At 45.2% G+C, this 22,423-nt stretch overlaps 1 protein-coding gene and 1 pseudogene across 1 annotated transcript in view; both read right to left on the minus strand.

The window, feature by feature from the left end:
- Window positions 1-10,224: 10,224 nt before the first annotated feature.
- On the minus strand, window positions 10,225-12,137 carry LOC102818732 (annotated as a pseudogene).
- A 6,728-nt stretch (window positions 12,138-18,865) lies between these two features.
- Window positions 18,866-22,423, minus strand: part of PRPF19 (pre-mRNA processing factor 19) — a 14,069-nt gene continuing 10,511 nt past the window's right edge. The window contains exon 16 of the mRNA XM_006874988.1: window positions 18,866-19,394. Within this exon, the coding sequence (XP_006875050.1) occupies window positions 19,297-19,394 (98 nt within the window). The 3' untranslated portion in view covers window positions 18,866-19,296. The remainder of the gene's footprint in view (window positions 19,395-22,423) is intronic.

The raw sequence follows: 22,423 nt of genomic DNA on the forward strand, positions 1-22,423 counted from the left end.
TGTACTGTGAGATTTCTACCTCCAAACCATCATTCTCGCTCTGTCTTCAGGTTACTAGTTAAATACAGGGACTCAAGGGTCAAGTTACAACCACAGCTCTATGTCTTACTATGTGGTATCTATTAACTGACTTTCTCTGGGTCTCAATTTCCCCATCTGTAAAATGGGGATTATACCTATCCCCATAGGTGTTGGATTAAATGAGCTAATAATGAACAAGAATGCCTAGGATAGTACAGAACAGCCCACATTTACTCCTGGACATGGCACTGTGGGTTAATGCTCTGGACTGCAAAATTGGTTTGAACTGTAAGGTCAGAGGTTCAAACTCACCAGCTACTCCTTGGAAACTCTATACAGGGTCACTATGGGTCAGAACTAACTCGTCGGCACTTAACAATATTAACTAGGATTTCTTTTCCTCTGCCCCAAATCTAATGCTTATTTTGCTTGTCCTGTTTTGGTCAGAAGTTTGCAGCCCCAGATGTAAACTGTGAGGGCGGGGAGAAGGGTGAAGGGAGGAGTGGGTTCTTCAGAACATTCAATTGTACAGGACCAAAAGGGAAGCATTTGCCTACAACCCATAATTCTGAGGAGCACATTCCTCATGGGTATTATTTTTCACTTTACAGACCCGTCTACTGTTTGACTGAGAGGTGGTCCCCGGGGGTGGGTTCACTTACAGGCTTGAAGGATGTCTAAGGGCCAGAGTCTTGTAGGGAGGGGGGATGGCTGCCTTCAGGCTTCTCTCACTAGAGGTGGCCGCCAAATGGGACATGGGACACAAAGATCCAGCCCCTTGCTGGATGATGAAACTTAGGTCATTAATGTCCTTCTCTGGATCATCTTCCCCTTTACAGCCAGGGATGCCCAGTTTACCCTCTTCAGTTTGTACATGGAGGTATGAGGTATGTTCTTCATGGGTAGTATGATACAATGAGAATTCTTAGGTGGTGGGTTGGAGGAGCCAGATTGACTCTTGGGCACCAAGGTTCTGGCTCCATCTGGCATCGATCCTTCTAAACCCTACATCAAAGTACTTCGAAGAGCATGGGGGCATTAAAGGGATATCCTATAGGTAACAATGAGCTCTGTTTAAACAACACAGTACTCTAGAGCTAAGCTGCTGAAATCACTATGTAACCAAGTTTCTTCTTGACATTTATAACACAAGGGGAGACACAGTGTCTCCCTGCCTTCAGTTTTAATAGCTGCATTATCCTATGTGGAGTCCTGGAGTGACACTGTATGGTAAGCATGGACCACAAGGTCAGTTTGAACACCAAACTCGCCAGACACTCCTCGGAAACCCTATACAGGGTTGGTATGATTCGGAACCAACTAGATGGCACTTATCCTATGTGTTGTAAACGATAACACACTTAATCTCCTCTTTTCTTTTCTTTTTTAAGGTTTTTGTGGATTGAGTGAAAGTTTACAGGGCAGATCATCAGCTTTACATTCAACAAACCATGTACTTTGTTTTATTACAATAATTATAATCCCCTCCATGTACTATCAGTTAACAGTATTTCTCTCCACTTCAGCTCTTTTTTTTTTTTTAAATACTCACGCATAAATAGTAATTTACACCACCAAAGGGCACATTCTGCAAGTCTGCCTCCTGGCCACCAGCTCTCGGTCCCTCTCTTTCTTCCCATGAATCTAGAGTCCTCAGCTGCTCCCTCTCTCCATGTCCCCATCTCTGCCTCCATCTCTGGTGTCACTGCTTCTCTGGATAAGGTCCCGCATTCCACCTGTGCTCTTCTCCCTCAAGGGTCCTAGGGTCCTTTGTTTCTGGACTGTAAGATTAATTACTCCCCCATTTGTTACAAAACTTCTACCTGTACAATTGTGACAGTCACAATCATGATAACAATTATTCACTACTGAATCATAAAAATCTTATCTCCATCTCTTTTAAGCAGACCCATCTAGACAAGATGAAAACTCTTCAGTGGGGACTTTTTCCCCCACACACTATTAAACTATTGAAACCTTGTAAGCCAGTCACTTCATGCCTTTATCTCCCCCTCATTTTAGGTAGCCAATGTCTAAGTTGCCCATCCCTATCTACCCTGTGTACAGAGGGGATAGCATTAGAGTTACTTACCTCCATGAGTATAGGTCAAGTTCATCAAATTGTAGCAATTTACCCTTGTTTCCTTTATCAAAAATTGTTTTGTCTTTTTTTTTTTTTCCTATCTTCTTTAGTTGAGTCCTGATTACCAAGCCATCAAGGCTTGGTCAAGTGGGTTAATCTCCTATTGATGGAAGCTGTTAACTGTCAAGGATAACAAGTGTGAATAGAACTACATAAGCATGTAAAGTCTCTGTATATTTTTTCCAGAGGAAATTCATAAGTAGAACTTCTGGGTCAAAAATTATGTCCCTGATAATTACCCGGCTAACAACAACAACAAGGGGTGTTTCTTCAGTCTTGCAACGACAAAACCAATAGCCTTCTAAATCTTTACCTGTCTGAGCACCCTAAGATAAAGAGCATTATTAGTTACAGATGGACGTCTTTGCGAGGCCAAGCGTCTGTATCTTATAAATCACCTCTTCGTATTTTCATTTGTTTATTTTCCTGTTTGAACAGAGCTTCCCCATTTCAAAGGGATTAACATCTTCCTCTTAAAAAGTTTCCTTTGAGTTGGCAATGGGGTTTTCTTTGTGGTGGTCTACCATCTTGCTGTTTTAGAAGATCATGCTAACAATGAATATTTCATATTTTTTTCTTGAATACGCACAGGTGTTCCCCTGCCCTGTATAAGACTTGTAAGGTGCCATGGAGCCAGGTCTGACTCAGATACCAGAGCAGAAGGTCCCTGGTCATGTGTTATGTTCATGACTGTTGGGATCTGTACCCAAACAAGTATCAATTTACTTTCTTGTAATATTTCTGTGACAATGCAAATGTCTCTCTACTGCTATTAAGGGATTATACAGTTGTGTGAGTTTTCATAGCTAGCGTTGTCATATTGATAGTAAAATTGTGCAATGATCTTGTCTATACTGTTATGTCGAGGATTCTGTTTACAAAGATAAATGTACAAAAGATTAGAACAGTGAAGGTCTTTTGGATACTAGGTTCCCCATGCCTTCTCTAGACAGAAACAGTGTATTAAAATCTAGCCCCGATTTTGTTCAATCAAAAACATCTTCATTCCCCTCATGGTGTGGACAGACACCTGAGCCCTGAGAACAGTTTAGTCAGACCTGATACAGATGATAACCAACCACTCTTCAGACCTGTGGCAGGAAGCAGAGGTGTTCAGAGGTCTATCAGTTTGATCTCTTCCTGCCAGCTGGGAAGGCAGGCAGGCAGTGGCCTGGGGTTCAGTTCTACACAGTCTTAAGGGCTCCCCACCTCTCCATCTCCCCCCTCCCAAGGTCCTCACCTATGCACGCAAGGCATGGGGACACAATGAGTTCTGTGTTGCTCTGTCTTAAAAACAGAGGAGTTTGGAACAACAGGGCTCTGTGATACAGGGATCTAGGCATAGTTTGAAGAGGGAAAATAATGCTAAGATGCTTGGCTGTCTTATGAATATTGGTTTCCCTTGCCTACTATTGTAAAATAGATACCTTGAGTGGGATAGAAAGGAATGTTAGGAAACATGATTACAGAAAGCTTGTAAGCCTGTCTTCAGCCTATAACTGATTGGAATACCTAAAAGGGGTTCTACAACTTGCCCAGTGAAATAGGCCTCTTACGGAGTCTTTGCAGTATATAGGACCTTAGGTGGAATCCTGAACCTTCTGAGGGTGGGACATTCCCACCAGAAAGGACAAGCAAACCAGCCTGGAACAGCTAGAGCGACAGAAGATACATCTTCAAAGAAAGATCATCAGGAAAAACCCAAAACAAAAATGGCAGTATGATTAGCTACTACAAGAACAAGCAAGTTGTTCGCCAGGAAGGCATCAAGGCAGGCAATCAACTTCCTTCAGGACAAACCCCCCTCCAAGACTGAAACTCAAAGGGAACACATGAGCAGGCATGTAAGCTTGCAGGCAACCACATTGGTCTACATGAGTGGAAGAGGGGGAAAGGCAGCAATGAAGAAATGGGCTGAGTTCAACCATGTCCCATAGACTCCAGTTGACCTGAAGATGAGAGAGAAGAGGAAGGGCTGGTTGGTCTGAAGTGTGATGAGACCTGGGGACTCCTGAGTCCATGGACAAGGACATAGTCACGGAGGCCTAGAGCTGAGAGTGAAGCATCCAGCTGATATGAAGTGGAGGCAGATGCACAAACTTGCAGATAGTACCTACCCATTTGACCTAGCCTCAATGGCTTGATAATCAGAACTCGACTAGAGGAAGATAAAAAAAAAAAAAATTTTTTTTGATAAAGGAAACAAGGGTAGATTGCTACAATTTGATGAACTTCACATATACTTATGGATGTAGTAGCTCAAAATACCAACTGGGAGGGAAGAAGTCTTCACATCAAGTATCAATCCTGTCACCTCTGTATATGGGGTAGATAGAGACAGACAACTTAGACATTGGCTACCTAAAATAAGGGGGTGAAAAAAATAAAATGAGGGGGTGATAAAGGCATGAAGTGACTGGCTTACAAGTTTTCAAGAGGGAGTTTAGTTTCAGAGTGTGCGGGGAAAGACACAGTCCCCACTGAATAGTTTTCATCTGGTCTAGATGGGTCTGATGGAAAGAGATGGGGATAAGATTCTTATGATTCAATAGTGAGTAATTGTTACATGACTAATTGCAACTGTCACAACTATAAAGGTAGAAGTTTTGTAACAAAAACAGGGGAGTAGTTAATCTTACAGTCCAGAAACTGGACCCTAGGATCATCAAGGGAGAAGAGCACAAGCAGAATGCAGGACCCTATCCAGAGAAGCAGAGACAGCAGAGATGGGGACATGGAGAGAGGGAGCAGCTGAGGACACTAGATTCATGGAAAGAGAGGAACTGAGTGCTGGCGGCCAGGAGGCAAGCTTGCAGAATGTGCCCTTTGGTTATTTAAATTATTATATATTCCTGAGTGTTTTTGTGTACACCACCCCCCCCCCAAAAAAGAAAAGAAAGCAAAAAAAAAAAAAAAAAAAGATTATGTCAAAAAATTATGTACTTGTCTTTTCTAAAAGTTGGTTTAAATAAATTCTATAGCAAAAACAGGAGCAAATACTTCACACTGTTACTTTTTTTGTGTGTAAACTATAACAAAATATCTTAACTATTTGGTTTATGTCCAACTCCCCCATTAGATGATAAGCTTCGTGAGAATGGATTTTCTTTGCTATTTTTGCCTCCCTGCTGTGCTGCTGTAGGATAAGCACTGGACTGCTAGCCACAAGATTGGCAGTTCAAACCCACTAGTTGCTCCTTGAAAACACAACACTGAGTTGGAACCAATTCAACAGCACTTAACAAGTGTCTAGCTAGTATTTTGTGGGGGCAGGTGGGAGAAGGAGTTTGGGTGAAAGGTGACAAAGTAAACTCATTTTCCGCCCAATTGTTGTTGTTGTCAGGTGCCATCGAGTCGGAACCAACTCACAGTAACCCCATGCACAGCAGAACCAAACAATGTCCGATCCTGGGCCAACCTAACTACCGCTGCCATACTTGAGTCCATCAATGATGCCACCTGGCCAATCCATCTCTTTAGGGGTCCTCCTCTTTTTCTCTGACCCTCCACCTTACCCAGCATGACATCCTTCTCCAGCAACTGTTCCCTCTGGACAACATGTCCAAAGTATGAAAGACAAAGCTTAGCCATCTTGGCCTCCAAGGAGCACTCTGGCTGCACTTCTTCCAAAACAGATCTATTGGTTCTTTTGGCAGTCCATGGCACTTTCAGTATTCTCCTCCAACACCACAACTCAAAGGCATCAATTCTTCTACGGTCTTCCTTATTCACTGTCCAGCTTTCACATCCATATGAGGTTATTGAAAATACCATGGCTTGGGTCAGGTGTACCTTAGTCCTCAAGCTGACATCTCTGCTCTCCAACACTTTAAAAAGTTCCCGTGCAGCAGATTTGCCTAATGCAATACGTCGTCTGATCTCTTGACTGCTGCTTCCACGAGTGTTGATAGTTGATCCAAGAAGAATGAAGTCCTTGACAACTTCAATCTTTCCTCCATTGATAAGAATGTTGTTTATTGGTCCAGTGGTGAGGATTTTTGTTTTCTTGACATTGAGATGTAATCTATATGGAAGGCTGTGCTCTTTGATCTTCATAAGTAAATGTTTCAAGTCCTCTTCACTTTAGCAAACAAGGTTGTATCATCTGCATATCGCAGGTTGTTAATGAGTCTTCCTCCAATCCTGATGCCACGTTTTTCTTCATAGAACCCAGCCTCTCATATTATTTGCTCAGCATACAGGTTGAATAAGTATGGTGAAAGAATACAACCTTGTCTCACACCTTTCCCAATTTTAAAACATTCAATGTTCCCATATTCTGTTCGAACAACTACTTCTTGGTCTAGGTACAGATTTCTCAGAAGTACAATTAAATGTTCTGGAATACTCATACTTCTCAATGTTGTCCATAGCTTGTCATGATCCACACAATTGAAAGCCTTTGCGTAGTCAATAAAGCATAAGTAAACATCCTTCTGGTACTCTCTGCTTTCAGCCAAGATCCATCGGACATCAGCAATGATATCTCTCATTCCCCGGCCTCTTCTGAATCCACCCAATAGTAACATACGTATTTTGTTTGTGATCTTGGACATTAGTTGTAATTCCCTCAAAATAGCAGCACTCTTCCCACTTCCTCCATTTCCATTCGTCCTTCTTCTTGCCCCTTCTGGCCTCCTGACCTTTGATTTTGAGCAAATGCTTCCCTTTTGGTCTTGTATAGTTGACTGTTCTGAGGAGCCTGTTTCTCACAGGTGTTACTCATTTTACCGACCTGCCTACAGTTTGACTGAAAGTTGTTCCCTGGGGGTGGTCTCAGTTCTAGGCTGGAAGAATGTCTAAGGGCCTAAGTCTCAGGGTTCCACCAGTCTCCATTAGACCAATAAATCTGGGTTTTTATATGAATTAAATTTTTCCTACATTTTATTGCTCCCCTAATCTGTCTCGGGCCTTCTCTTGGGATCCCAAGCAGCATGACGGGTGGTGGCAGCTGGGCGGCACCCAGCTCGTCTGGTCTCAGGCTAGTGGAGACCGGGATTCCCATGGTACGTTGTCCTTTGGACTAAGTTTTTTCTGAGTCTTCAGCTTTCTTCACTGGCTGAGAAGAGACTAGTAGTTGCATCTTACATAGTGGCTTGTAAGCTTTTAAGACCCCAGTTATTACCCACCACAGTAACAGTCTGTTACTTCACCTTCATTAAATACAGTCCTGGCGTGGCGCTGTGGGTTAATGAGCTGGACTGCAAGGTCAATTTGAAGCACAAGGTCGGTGGTTCAAGCTCACAAGATGCTCCTCAGAAACCCTATACAGGGTCGCTATGAGTTGGAACCAACTCGACGGCACTTAATAAGTGTGGCTCATGCCAGACATTTCTGTAAGAGCATTTCATACAAAAGTGCCACTTGTCTTACCAGCAGTAAGAAGACAAGGCACCCAATCAACCTGCTCAGTTCAAGGAAAATGCCAGGTGCAGCGCTTTAACCACGGTGCCACCAGGGCTCCTGTAAGGATTTTTCAAGTCCGTTTCAATTATTGCTGTGCTGACATGGGGAATAAACAACAACAACAAACGATGGACACAGGCCAAAAATAAAGTAAAAGCAAAAAGGTCTGGAAAGTACAACTCTTCCACAACCGGGACGTCTATGGAACTTGAGACCTTGGCTTTCTGCTTTGATGAACCCGGGGGGCAGCAGGTCAAGTCCAAGGATGGACAGATACAAGAAGTCTGTTAAGTCTCTGGTTAAAGCTGGGACTCCAGAGAGCTGACGGCCAGATACAAGGCATCTCTGTTAAGTCTCTGGTTAAAGCTGGGACTCCAGAGAGCTGAGTCCTTGGTGTGAAATAAACCCATTGTACACACGACTCCTCACCCGTCTTGATCTTGGTGCTGGATGGAAGAAAACCAACCTCCCCATGAAAATTCAAAATACAAGACGCTTCTCTTAGAGGTGTGCAGGCCAAGTACTGGGGCTGGGAAAACCAAACCAAAGAACTCCAACAGTTGAACCTGAACAACCATGGGAGCTGAATATAAAGTGACCCCAGGGGGACCGTGAATTTAAAGAGATGTCTGGGCTCCAGGTAAAAGCCAAGGGCAAACCCTTCTTGGAATCTCAACGATTTCTTTCTTCCAGGGAAGTTACATATAAAATGAGCACCTCACAATTAGAAATGACCGGATGACATACATGGTGAAAAGTCGAGGCAGAAACTGGGAAGAGAGCTGCAAAACATTAGGTTCACAGTACTAAAAATATATCAATTAGAAAAGGACCAACAAAAATAGAAAGAGCATAAGCAGGCATTTCACAAAAGATAAACACAAATGGCTTATAAATGAAGTCCATTCTGACTCATAGTGACCCTGGGCTGAGGGGGAGAAGGCCCCCCTGTGGGGCAGAGGAGGAGGAGCAGGACCCCCTAGATTTTCCAAGAATCCTGGGGTGGTGCTGTATGATAAGCCCTGGGCTGTTAACTGCAAGGTCGGCATTGCAAACCCACCAGTCACTTCCTTGGAAACCCTTTACAAGGTCACTATGAGTCGAAACGGACTCAACAGCATTTAACAATCTTTACAGAGACAGGTTGCTATTTTCTCCCAAAGAGCAGTTGGGGATTCAAACCACTGACCTTTTTTTAGTGAGCTGCCCAACACTGTATTATCAGGGCTCCTAACGTGGCTATCAGTGGATGAGAAGATGTCCAGCCCATTGTGGACATGAAATTAAACTTTAGCATAATACCATATGAGGGTAAGTCAAAAAAAGTTTTGCCATTACAGTTCCAGTTCACGCATCCTTGGGCGTATTCCAAATAAAGAGGTGTTTAAACGTCTCTCATGGACTCCTGGTGTGGTGTTGTAGGACCAGCACTGGACCGCTAACCACAAGCCTGGGAAAAATCTATTCTTCACAATGTTATCCAAAGTTTGTCGTGATCTACACAGTCAAAAGCCTTTGCATAAAACACAAGTAAACATCTTTCTGATAGTCTGTACTTTCAGCCAATATATCCCCAGTCCCATGACCTCTTCTGAATCCAGCTTAAATTTCTGGCGGTTCTCTATGATGTTCTATGGAAGTTGTTTTCGGATTATCTTCAGCAAAATTTTAAATGCATGTGATATCGATGAGACTCTTCAATGTTTCCCACATTCTGCTGGGTCACCTCTGTCTCTCTTTATAATGGGCACAAATATGGATCTCTTCCCATCAGTTGACCAGCTAGCTGTCTCCTAAATTTCTTGGTATTGAATGAGTGATTGTTTTCAGTGTTTCATCAGCTAGTTGAATTTTTTCCAATTGTATTCCATCAATTCCTGGAGTCTTGTTTTCCACCAGTGCCCTCAGTGCAGCTTGACCTTCTTCCTCAGTACCACTGGTTCTGGGTCATCTGCTACCTCTTGTTTTTTTTTAAGCGATTCCTAGATTTATTAGTGCTTACAGGGGCCGGGGGCATGGAGAAATGGGAAGTAACTGCTTCAAGGGTACAGGGTGTCTTTTGGGGTTTTGGTACTAGTTAAAAGTGATGATTACACAATATAGCAAATGTGGGAAATGTTAAGTAACTGTACACTTTTAAAATGGCAAAATGTAAGCTATGTGAATTTCACCTCAATTAAAAACCACACATAAAAGGAAAAATGGAATGATAACTGACCAGAAAGCCCAGATAAACAACAGGTCAGTTTCTTTCTCTTGGTTTTTCACAATTTCAACATTTTAACTTTTTGACCCAAGGGTTCTAAATAAGGCATGAATGCAGCTGAGCTCTCCTCATTTGTTCCAGTTAGCAGAGCACTTAGTAGATTTTACAGTATACAAGAAGCTGTAAAAAAAAAAAAAAATGTTTTTAAATTGTATAAAGTGAAAAGAAAAGGAATATTGAGGAGGAATATAAAATGGTCCGAGTCTAAGAAACTGGCTACCATACATGCGTATGTACAGATCTATATATTTGAGCATGCACCTAGTTAAAACACTCAGGAGAGAAAATTTTTTTCCCCCCTTACAACTTATTTTGTTTCTCAAAAAACGGAAGAGTAAATAGTAGCTTACGGGCACCACCACCCTCTTGGTGTCAGCATGAGGTCGCCTCATGCTGGGAGGGCCTCTAGCTGCCATTTCCTATTGCCTCCCTGAGGAGCCAACATTGGGAAATGAGTTACTACAGGACACTCTACAGAGCTCCCATTGTGCTGAGCTCAAAATCCTGAGACAATGGGCCCCATTCATGGGGAGAGCTCACAGGCTAGGGAATGGTCCCTTACCATGGTGTCAACTTTTTGTTGGGACATCAAATTTTCCTAAACACTGACACTAGCTTGCATAAATATTAATTATTAAAAAAAAAAAAAAAAAAGTTTAAAGACATAAAACTTAGTGAGGACTAAATAGGGGGTCAGGACTAAGTCTTGTTCCCAGCTCTGTCTCTGATGTAATTCTAAGCAAGCCCTGTGTTCTTTCTGAGACTCAATTTCCTTGTTTGTAAAGTAAAAGTGACTTCTAAGGTCACTTCTAAGTAAGCTACTATTTACTCTTCAGTTTTTTGAGAAACACAAAGACCCCTAATGAGATGGATTGGCCAGGTGGCATCATTGATGGACTCAAGTGTGGCAGCGGTAGTGAGGTTGGTCCAGGATCGGACATTGTTTCGTTCTGCTGTGCATGGGGTCGCTATGAGTCGGTTCCTACTCGATGGCACCTGACAACAACAACAACAAAGGTCCCTTGGTGTTGTTGCGAAGGGCTGTCATAATGACTGTATAGGGTTCCCAAGGAGTGAATGTTGAGTTTGAACCACTGACCTTGGGGTCCAGTGATTTTTTCTATTCCACAGCGCCACACTACTCCTTTTAGAGTTCACTGAGAACACTAAAATTCTACAAACACATATGAGGTCTATTGATGCCGCACTATTCACTACAAAGAGCAGAAAAGAACCATTCGTTTATATCTTCTCATTCACTATCAGCGCTTACAAACCAAGAGACTTAATACAAACAGATAGAGAGACGATTTTCTTTCTCTCTTAAACAGACAAATCCTAATGAATAAGTACCAGGGAATCTCTATCCACAAATTCAGGACCAATCACAAAGCACATGCAGAGGGGCATCAACAGAAGTAACTGGTACATTTCTGTCACTTTTTCTTAGGCAATTTGAGAATCTCTTGGTTTCTTTGCAATGTCTTATGATCCCCAGAAGAAATAAGACATTTACAAGAATGCGAGCAATGTCCCAAGATTTCACACACGTTTGCCAAAGCAAAGACTTTGTCTCTAGAGCTAAGGTCTGTAAAGAGACTTTCTCAAACCGGCTGAGCATTTGCTGACAAGAAGGCCTGATGACCTGCAGTCAGCTTCTCTCCAAGTTAATAGGCGAGGGCTGCTAATAGCCCCACCTTCTGCTGAATGTCTCTAGTACAGTTCTGGTATTGTAGTGGTTACTAATCGGGCTGCTAATCTCACGGTCAGCAGTTTGAAACTACCAGCTGTTCCGCAGGAGAAAGATGAGGCTTTCTGCTCCCGTAAAGATTTACAGCCTCGGAAACCCTGTACAGGGTCACTAAGTTGGAACCGACTCCATAGCACATCACAACAACAACCATCAGATCCCTAGCCTTCTCCACTAACCTTGTCCGAAGCTGACCTGGTTGTTTCTTTGCTAACAACCTGATGACCTCTGGAGTTTTAAAGGCTTGGCTCACAGCTGCCTGAATAGCCAGTTACATTGTACTTGGTTCATCTGCCAAAGACACCTTTCCAGACATTTTCTTCAGTGAATCATTACATTCACTTAGCTGCTCCATTGTTTTCTTTTTGGTTTCTTCATGTTCCTCTGTATCAAGATCCTCTCTGCATTCCTTCAGATCTTGTCACCACTGTTCTGCTTTATTTGGTTTAATGAAAGTTCTGCTTTAATTGGCTTGTCCCGGTCTTTCCTCTGGAAGCCGTTTTAATTTCTGAGGCTCCTAGTGCAAAGGATCTCTTGACAGGGTTGGACATCGTCCCTTCTTTTTGGTACAGTGACTCTTGTGTATTCCTTCCATTTTATTTTGTGCTTTCTGCATTTTACAGTATTTTTCCCATAAAATCCTTCAGTATTATAAGTTGAGGCTTGAATTTTTTCTTCAGTTCTTCCCTTTTGGTTTTCTAACTCTAGGTCCTTGCATATTTCATCATATTTGTCTTTCTGCACTGCCATTTGAAATTTTCTGTTCAGCTCTTTTACCTCCTAATTTCTTCCATTTGCTTTAGCATCTCTACCATGGAGAGCAGGTTTCAGAGTCTCTTCTGACATCCATTTTGGTCTTTTCTTTCCTTCCTGCCTTCTTAATGACTTTTTGCTTTCTTCCTATCTGATGTTCTTGATGTCATCCCACAACTCTTCTGGTCTCCAGTCATTACTGTCTAATGCACGAAATCTGTTGAGATGGTCTCTAAATTCAGGTGGGATACATTCAAGGTCATATTTTGGCTCTTGTGGGTTAAAGAGATGGAAACACCCCCTTCAGAAGTGTACAGTCCTAGATGTAGGATATGTTGAAAAACAATAGCTTCACATTTTGATATTTTGTTTAATAAAGGTTTGTATGACTTTTAGCTATGCTTTTGTCTTACCCCGTTACGTACCAAATTGGCAAAAATTTAAAAGTCAGAACATATTCAGTGTTGGTAAGCGTAAGTAGACAGGAATACTTACTCATTAATGTGTAAATTGGGATAAACACACTGAAAAAGTGTTGTCATTAGCTAATAATGTTGTTGTTGTTAGGTACCTTCAAGTCAGTTCCGAAACAGCAACCTTATGCATGCACAGCAGAACAAAACACCGCCTGGTCCTGTGCCAACCTCACAATTACTGTTACGCTTCAGCCCATTGCTGCAGCCACTGTACAAATTCATCTCCTTGGGGGGGGGGGGGTTATCCCTTTTTTTTCACTGACCCTCCAGCGAAAAGGAAGGACTAGTTCCTCCTAATAAAATGTCTGAAGTATGAGAGACAAAGTCTCACCATTCTGGCTGTACTTCGTCCAACACAGACTCGTTTTGTTCTTCTGGAAGCCCATGGTACTTTTAATATTCTCCCTAATAGCATTATTACATCCTAACTCCTCTCCCAGTTGATATCCCAGAACAACCCTAGTCTTGTTTATAATGACACATATAAGCTTGCAAACACAGGGATAACCAACAAAGACGCTAGAAACAATCTATTACCAACAATATAGTTTTTGCTAAGTGCTGCTGAGTTGGTTCCCACTCATACTGACACTGTACAGGGTTTCCGAGGCTGTAAATCTTTGTTAGAACAGATGAAACAAATGCATTGTGGTTGTATTCTAAAATGGATTCTACAATGAATAAGAGGTAAGGGTTAAACTGTCCAAGGTTTACCTCTTGAAGCTGGTCCCAGCCCACCTCTCCAAAAGGAGCTGTATATTGTTAAGAGTCAAGTGTCATCGAGTCAATTCTGACCCATAGCGACCCTGAGTAGAGTTTCCTAGGAGGGACTGGTAAACTTGAACCACCAACCTCGTGGTTCAAACCTATTTAGCAGGCTCTGGAAATCCATGCAACCCTGGGCCCTTGCTGAGCACTTTAGGCATTGATCAAGAAGAAGGCAGGACCCCAGCTCCCTAGTTTTGTTGGAGAAGGAGCGACCTGAATTTCTCCAGTTGCGAATGCCATCGCAGTCAATCCTCTGCTGGCTGGTCACATACAAGAGCTTCAAGTGCAAAACCTAGACCCTAGATTATACCAGGGGAGGGGCTGGTGTTCTCCCCCTTGTGATGGGCTGGGCCAGAATTCTGAGGCTTAGCAGTCAATGATGTGATCATTCCCAATGATGAGATCTAATGTACTGTAATCACCATGAAGTGAGCTAATGTGACCAGCCAGGATCTGATGTAATTACCCTGTGTTGTAAATCCTCATTTCTGTATTAATGAAGCCAGGTGCAATCTACAGGATGAAGTCTATCGTCAGTCAATCTCTGAGACACAAAAGGAGAGAGAAGTGAGCCAGGGAAAAAGGGACCTACGACCACCAAGAGCGAGCTGGGAGCAGAGTGTGTTCTTTGGACCTGAGGTCCCTGCGCTGTGAGACCCCTACAATCCCGGGTAAAACTGATGCCAAGACACACAGAGAACTCCAAGGAACGCTGGGCCTCTTGTCACCATTGAGTAGGTTCTGACTCACAGTGACCCTGTGCACAAAAGAAACACTGCCCAGTCCTGCACCATCCACACAATCATTAAGCTTGAGTTTGTTGCTGTTGTCACTATGCCAAGCCATCTCACTGGGGTCTTATCTATCTCACTGACCCTCCACTTCATCCAGCATGATGTCCTTCTCCAGGGACTGCTCCCTGTGGACAGTCTGTCTGAAGTATGAGAGATAAAGTCTCACCATCCTGGCTTCTAAAGAGCATTCTACTGCACGTCTTCCAACAGACTGGTTTGCTCTTCTGGCAGTCCATGGTTCTTAGAATAATCTTCGCCAACACCGTAACTCAAATGCATCAATTCTTTTTTATTTACTGTCCAACCTTTACATGCATATGAAGCTACAGAAAATGCTATGGCTTGGGTCAGGAGCACCTTAGTTCTCAAACTGTTAGCTTTGCTCTTGAACACTTTAAAGAGGTCTTGTGTAGCAGATTTGACTAATGCAATTTCATTGTTTGATTCCTAACAAATGCTTCTGTAAGTGTTGATAATGGATCCAAGCAAAATGAAATCTTTGACAACTTCACAATCTTTTCTCCATTTATCACGATGTTATTGGTCCAGTAGTAAGGATTTTTGTGTTCTTTACATTGAGGTGTAACCCATACTGAAAGTTGTGGTCTTTGATTTTAATCAGCAAGTACTGTAGGTCCTCTTCCCTTTTAGCAAGCAAGGTTGTATCCTCTGCGTGTACATAAGACTTACACCTCTCCTAGTCACGAAAATCTATGTATATGTACTTAGGAGCCCTGGTGGCACTGTAGAATACACGCTTGACTGGTAACTGAGAGGTCAGTGGTTCAAACCCACCAGTCACCCTGAGGAATAAAGATGAGGCTTTCTGCTCCTGTAAAGATGTACGCACAGTCCTGGAACGCTTACACAGGGTTGTTATGAGCCGGACCCAACTCGATGGCAGTGGGTTTTATGTGTGATGATGGTGTCCCTACTTGGGAAAATACAGGATTAGGGAAAAAGAGGAAGACCTTCAATGAGCTGTATCAACAGTGTCTGCAGCAAGGGGCTCAAACACAGCAATGACATGAGGATGGTGGAGGACCAGGTCGCATTTTGTTCTGTTGTAAATGCGTCACTGAGTCGGAGCTGATGACTCAGTGCCAACTGACAACAATATATTTGGACTTCACAGTACACAGGACTGAGTCCCGGAATGCCAGGTAGTCATAAAGAGTGAATGCAGGCCATGGAGGGTGCTTACAAGTAGCCATCCCTACTGGTGAATACCTTTACATTTAGAAGGAAAATTGCCAGACCATAAGATGTGTATGTTCAGTTATAGGAGATAGTCCCAAATAATCGCTGAAGTGATTTACCAGTTTTCATTCCCCTGCAGCCAATTAAAGCTCCAAGTGTTCCCCTTTCCACCCAAAATAGATATTTAACAGCCTCTTTTTTTTTTTTTTTTTAATTGTGGTTTGGGTGCAAGTTTACAGAGCCAGTTATTTTTCAACAATTTATATGTATTTTTGTTTCGTGACATCCCAACATAACTACAAGAATGTTTACTACTCTTTATACTAGATTTGTTTTTGAGCAAATATTTCACAAATTTAAAAATACACTTAAAAATGTCAGTTGCAGAGCTGCTCTAGATTTTGAAACCCTTTAAAGTGAGATCAGATTCGTTCTCCGTGCCCTGCCCTCAGTTGGCTGGGCGTTTCTCCCGAGCAGCATCCCTCCTGGCTGTTCCTAAGCCTGCTCTCACCCCTACTCACCTTACCAGCAGCCCCCAAGCCCCATTCCCTGCCCTAAGTTCCACCTGGGGAACGTCTTCAAAATACTGCCCACAGCACCTCCCCCCAGATCCACCCAACTTTCAAAATGGACCCTCTCGATCAGAGTTCCTGTTCTGTGCTGCTTACACCTGCATAGACCTATCCCTTGTGTCTTCAGAATCGGAATCAATGCTGTGACTGGAGAAAGCAGAGTCAGGCCAAGCCTGAGTAAACTGGGTGCGCAAGCCTCAAGGGCCACCAAGAACCCCAACAGTGTCAGCAGATTCCAGGGCTGGCAGAGCAGGAAGAACCGAAGCCAGCAGGTGGGAGGCGGTCTGCTTGTTCCCGACATGGTCACCAGGCACATGAAACACCCAGAGCCACAGACCCACACCACAGGACTCAACTGGGGCCTCCATCTCCACAGGCCACACATGGCTGGCCCCACCCTAGAAAGCTGTGGGGGTCATCAGTTGCCCCTTCCTGTCTTAGAGAGGGTGGGGTAACCAGCTTGGGAGCCAAGCAGCCCTGTGACTTACTGGGTGGCCTGACGACCAGACACTTCTCCAAGCTTCAGCTTGAGCTCCATAAGGGTGACCACAGCTGTTGTGCGTAACAACACTGTCCCCTGGTGGCCTCCTTGGTTAGTGCTCCCAGGATGAGCTCAGGACCCCAGCTGCTCTCAGCAGGGCAGGGACTTCAAAGGGTGCAAATTCTCAAAGGAGGTTGTGAACACTGTTGGAACACCCTGGACGCCAGGGTGACAGCTCCTGGACCCTTACAAAGTTTGTGAGGCCGAGGGGATGAGGGGATGAGGAATGAGGTGAGCCCTTTGGTAGCCACATCCCCCTCCACAAACTCCTCCACAAATTCCCCTGCTGGGTAGCTGAGCTATGCTGGGAGTGGGGGATACAGGTTGGGGGATGGGGGTTGGCTGGATACCTGAGTTTGTCAGTCCACAGAATGGAGCCCACGCTGAGCCCCTCAATCAGCCAGGTAGCAGCAGTGTGGCCTAAGGTAAAAAGATGGCTGACAACGATGAAGACACGGTTCCGGTCTGTGAGCAGATGGAAACCAATTGAAGAGAGAAACCACATGATCACCGGGCAGGGGAGGGGATGAGCAGCAGAGGGTCCCAGGAAAACCGAACCTGTTTTAGAAAGGGAGATGCTAGGAAGAGAAAACCATGTAGATATGCAAGATTTCCATACACGCACAGCTCCAAGTACTTGTCACTTATCAATTCACAGGAGCCTTACAATATACATTCTGTAGACAGAAAAGATGGAGGCGCAACCACGCTAAATAACCTGCCCGAGGCGACACAGCTCCTCTGAGGGCCTCAGAGCCAGGAGTCCACATGCCTCCGCCCCACCACCGGTGAGGTGAGCACACAGGAGCTGCTGTGCAGAGAAGGGTCAGGGCTGAATGAGAAACGGTGTTGGCAGAGATCTGCCCCGAGCCTCATAAACCCAGGGGCCTAGAGAGTGGGACCCAGCCCCAGGTCTGCTATAGATGCACGGCCACACCACACGCTCCACACAATCTTGAGTGACTGTGTTGTCTCTCTCAGCTCCTGGGTCCCCCAAGAAACTGGCCTTCAGGGGCTCCTCCTTCACTGGTTCCCTGGCGAGGCAGGAAGCATGTAGAGAGCCAGGGAATTTCTAGCACCAGAAACCATTAGATGACTTCAGTGCTGGGCTCACCCTGGGGTCTGACTTAGCCACCTGACCATGTGTTTCCCTTCTGTGTCCTGCCTCAGGAAAAACTCTGGTCACTTGCATCTTGGGCCACACACCCAGACACGGTGGTCTGGCCATGGTTCCAAACAGCGCCTTGCCTGTTATTCCACTCCTCGGAGTTCAGCCATGAGAGCCAGGCCCAAACAAGCAGGATGCTTACTGCCGTCTTGTTTACAAACACCTCAAACAGTGCTGTTCCCAAAGGCTGAATTAGTGGCTTTTTAACCATAGTACAGATCAATACATAAAAAGGCTTTCCCAGTCGGAGGAAACTGGGTTAAAAAACTACAGGCTTTCTTGACTACAAGGTCTCTCAGTGTTCTACTTGCTGAAAGGGATGTGGTATGCACAAACTTGCTTGACAACACAACACAAACCCAGCATGGCATACTTGGAGGACTCCATCCCTGGACAAGATGGACCACTCTGCCTTGTCCCATAGCCCCCTCCAGTTAGCTCCTGATTCAGGCACAATTTCTTATCTAGTCATCGATTCCCATGTTCTCACCTCCCATTCTCCCATTCACCTCCACCTACTCCAAATCTGGCATCCAGCCCAAACACTCCACTGGGACTGTCCTGTCAAACTCAGTAATGGCCCCACCACACCCAGCGTCCACCCAGGCGCCTTCCTGCTCCACCTGCACCGTTCCTCCCCCTCAGGCTCCTGTCTTTCAGGCTGGAAGTCTGGTACTAGCGGATGTTCTCTGGTTTATTTATGGGGGTTGTCCTTGAACAGAGTCGAGAAAATCCTGATCTGAGCCAGTCTGGGTGGGTCCTCACTGACCTCGTGCATTCCCTGGAGCCTGGAGAGCCCCTCCCCAAGCCCACAGGCCTATAAACACAGGCTCAAGGCCAGCAGGGACAAATGGTCTGTAGATTCTTATTTCCACTGGCTAATCAAAGTCAAGTAAGTCAAATTAGCAATCAGGGAAAGGGCAGCTTCTATGGGACCCTCTGACACCCACCCAGCCCAGGGTGTCCCCACTAAAGACAGACACAGCTGGCTGTGTTTATTGTGGTGTTTTTTTTAATGAAACTAGATCACTGCTTACAAAACCCTGCGTGTTCCCTCGTGCCCCTCCCCTTCACAGTTCCCTTGGCTCACCCTCTCCCAGTCTCCCCAGGGCAGAAACACAGAGGGAGGTGAAATAGCCAACACACCAGCTCAAGGAATGCCACTGGGGAGAGGGCTGGGCTCCGGCCCTGAGCCTACAGAGGGTGACAGTCTGTCCACGTCTGCTCCCGTGGGGCCCAGAGGCTGCATGGATTAGGGTGGTCCCTGCCGCCAAGGCTTGCAGGCCACCACCACTCAGACCAGAGTGAAATGATGTGAATGTCCCACCCCAAAGGCCCCCCTCCCCCTAGTAGTCTCTTCCCCTCCCCACCCCCACCCCAACCCTAACACTACCCCGCTACTGCGATGCGGCCCAGCTGGTATCAGAAGGGTCTGGGTCTATAGGCTGTAAAACTTGAGGCTCCTGTCCATGCCTGTGGAAGCGATGAACTTGGCGTGGTGGCCAAAGGCCACCCCTGTGGTCAGGCCACTATGCTCTGTGGAAAGAAAAGGCAGCAGTGAGGGGTCTGCAATTGGCTCTAAGCACGGACCCCTAGGCATGGGGTTCCCAGGCCATCAAGTCCCGCTGCCGCCCCCAGATGCCAAGGCAGGGTTCTCATCTGATCTGCTCATACACCACCACGAGGCACTCATTTCCAGCCCCCTTTCTGGCCTCTTAAAAATGCCCATTTCAATTTAGGGAATTAAATACTACTGCCTGCCTTGTCTCTCTTTGTTTAACTCCACTCTATATAGTTCTCACAGTGTTTTCCGTGCTCTGCCTGATGGTTTACACAGCAGATGAGGGCCTACTCACTGAGTCACACACTTGGCTCCATGGCAGCCCTGGTTACCTTCCCTGCAATGTGTCAGCCCTCTGCCCATTTCCTGCCCTCCCATTTCCCCTCCTTGCTTTCTCATCTTTGCTCCTGGGCAAATGCTGACCACTTGGTCTCACATCGTTGATTGTTCTAAGGAGCGCATCCCCTGCTATTGTGGAGAGCGCTGCAATGAACAGTGTGCACATCTGTTGTCACTGCCAAGCTTCCCCAGGAGTGGGCTCGCTGGTCAGGCGGCTGACCTAGTTCTAGGTCCTGAGGAAGGGCCACACCACTCCCCATATGGGTGACACCACTTCACAATCTGGCCAATCTTCTCACCTCACCTCACTTGCTGTTCTCTGCTGACTGCTGACCAGTGCCATTTCTGCAGGACTGAGATGCCATCTCACTGAATTTTTATGTGCATCTAATGGCTAATGGTCATAAGCATCTCTTCGAGCGTTTGTTAGATGCCGTAAGATCTTCTTTGATGAAGTGTCTATTCAGGTCTTTCACCTGTTTTTTATTGGAGTGTTCATCTTTTTGTTATTGAGGGGTGGAAGTTTTCTATTTTAGGGATCAGACCCTTGTCAGATCCGTTGCCCAGTTTCCCCAGTTCTAGGTTCTCTTTTTACGTTTTGGGTAGAGTCGCTTGATGGAGGCCCCAGTAACCCAGTGTATCTTCAGCTGTCTGTGCAATTACGTGATGTTTGACAGTGCCATTTATGGCCCAGATTAGGATCCCTGGCTTTGAACTTCAGTGTTAGGTTTAACATTTAGCTCTTTGGAGTTACCTTTTATATGTGATGTGACACATGGATCCGATTTCATTTTTCTGCAAATGAATCTCCAGTTTTGCTAGCACCATTTGTTTAAGAACTAGCTCTTCCCCCACGGAATGGACCATTGGCCGAAGATCCTTTGGTGATGTTGTTAAGTGCTGTTGAGTCAGTTCCGACTCCTCGTGACCCTATGCTGAATTTCTGAGTGGCTGGTGGGTTTGAATTGCCAACCTTGTGGTTCACAGTCCAGTGCTTACCATACAGTGCCAAGTTAGGAGTCTTCCATAGCTGGATGGAGTCACTTTTGGGCTCTCAGTTCTGTTGGGTCATGCTTCTGTCTCACTGTACCAGTACCAGGCTGTACAGTAAGTTCTGAGATCTGGAAGTGTGAAGAAGTCTCCTGCTTTGTTCTTCTTTTTGAATACTACTTTAGCAATTCAGGGTCTCTCTCCTTTCCATGTAAAGTTGGGGATGAGTTTTACTACTCTGTTAAAGAAGGTTGTTGGGATTTGGAAGGCACTCGATTTTTTGTTAGTGGAATGAATGAACAAAGGAGCATCAGTTCCCCCTCTCACCGAGCTTCCTGAGCAATGGAAGTTCAGTCAGGTACTGAGCATTTACTGTGAATCAGGCAAAGGGCATCAAGAGAAGAAGTAGCCATGGTCTTATTCCGTCATACCTCTCAATGTGCTACTTTTAAAACTTTCTGCTGAGTTCCCAGGTCCGTTTCAATGAGTGCTCAGCTTGTGAGCAAACATTTAGTTCTCCTGCGGTTCTCAGCTCCTTTTCAGTGAATGCTCAGCTTGTTGGCATACATTTAGCTCTCCTGAGTTCTCAGGCCCGTTTCAATGAGTGCTCAGCTGCCGGCATACGTTTAGCTCTCCTTGCTTGTAACTAGAATAGTTCATTAGCTTAATCAAGCTCATGGGATTCCAATTCTAGGGAATTCAGCCCCCAGGACAGGGCAAAGTGGGTTAGAGGCAGATGAGGTTGGCCAACACTCCTCCTGGGGACTTGGGGCAAATGGCTTCCTAGAGCACAATGAGGTCACTCAGCTCACAACTAAAAAGGCTGCCTGCATTCCCCTAACACAGCTGCCCCTAAATCAAGACACCCAGGCCCAAGACGGGTGAAAACCGATGGGCCAGAGTCCGGCCTGAACAGCTCTGTAGCACGCACTGAGCAGGGCTCACTAGGATAACATGGTAAGAGGGGAGGGGAGGGGGTTGGGACCAGTCACTCATCTCCTGCCCACAACCTGCCAAGGAGGACGAGAATGCCACGAGCAGACAGCAGTAGGCACTGTCCACTGAATTCCTAAGAGCTCCCCAGGCACCACCACCGTGCATGTACTCCTTCACCAACTAGCACAGGCAGTACCCACAGGCCTATTTAAAGAGGAAGACCCAGAACCCCACCACTGTGAGGAGGTCAGAAACGCCGGCCATCAGCTGTCTTGGTATTTTGATACTCTTCTTCTCCGGCACCTAACAACTGCTATCAAATGATCACCTGTGAAGCCATCCCACAGCTACCGTGCTAACTTCACTATCTATGCAGCCAATACACACACGAGTCTCTCTTCCTCACTGCTGGAATCCCAGAAGTGAGCTGTAGTGTGACGGTGGGTAATCACACCGCAAACCATCATCGTACTAACAATGTGCCGAGCACTGTGCTGACCATTCACAGGTAGTCTCAACTTACAACGTCAGGACACTTATGTTTTCGTGTCAAAACACAGTGCTGTTTTAAATAGTAAATCACAAAATTGAGCATCTATGAGTGAGCATCTGAGAATGGAAAAATCAGCATATTTTGCACTACACGACTACACATAGGTATGTGTCAACAGTAAGACACACACAGCACCGTGGGCTATGTGTCAACAGTAAGACACACACAGCACCGTGGGCTATGTGT

The sequence above is a fragment of the Chrysochloris asiatica genome, unplaced genomic scaffold, assembly GCF_000296735.1.
Source record: "Chrysochloris asiatica unplaced genomic scaffold, ChrAsi1.0 scaffold00310, whole genome shotgun sequence".
Classification (NCBI taxonomy): domain Eukaryota; kingdom Metazoa; phylum Chordata; class Mammalia; order Afrosoricida; family Chrysochloridae; genus Chrysochloris; species Chrysochloris asiatica.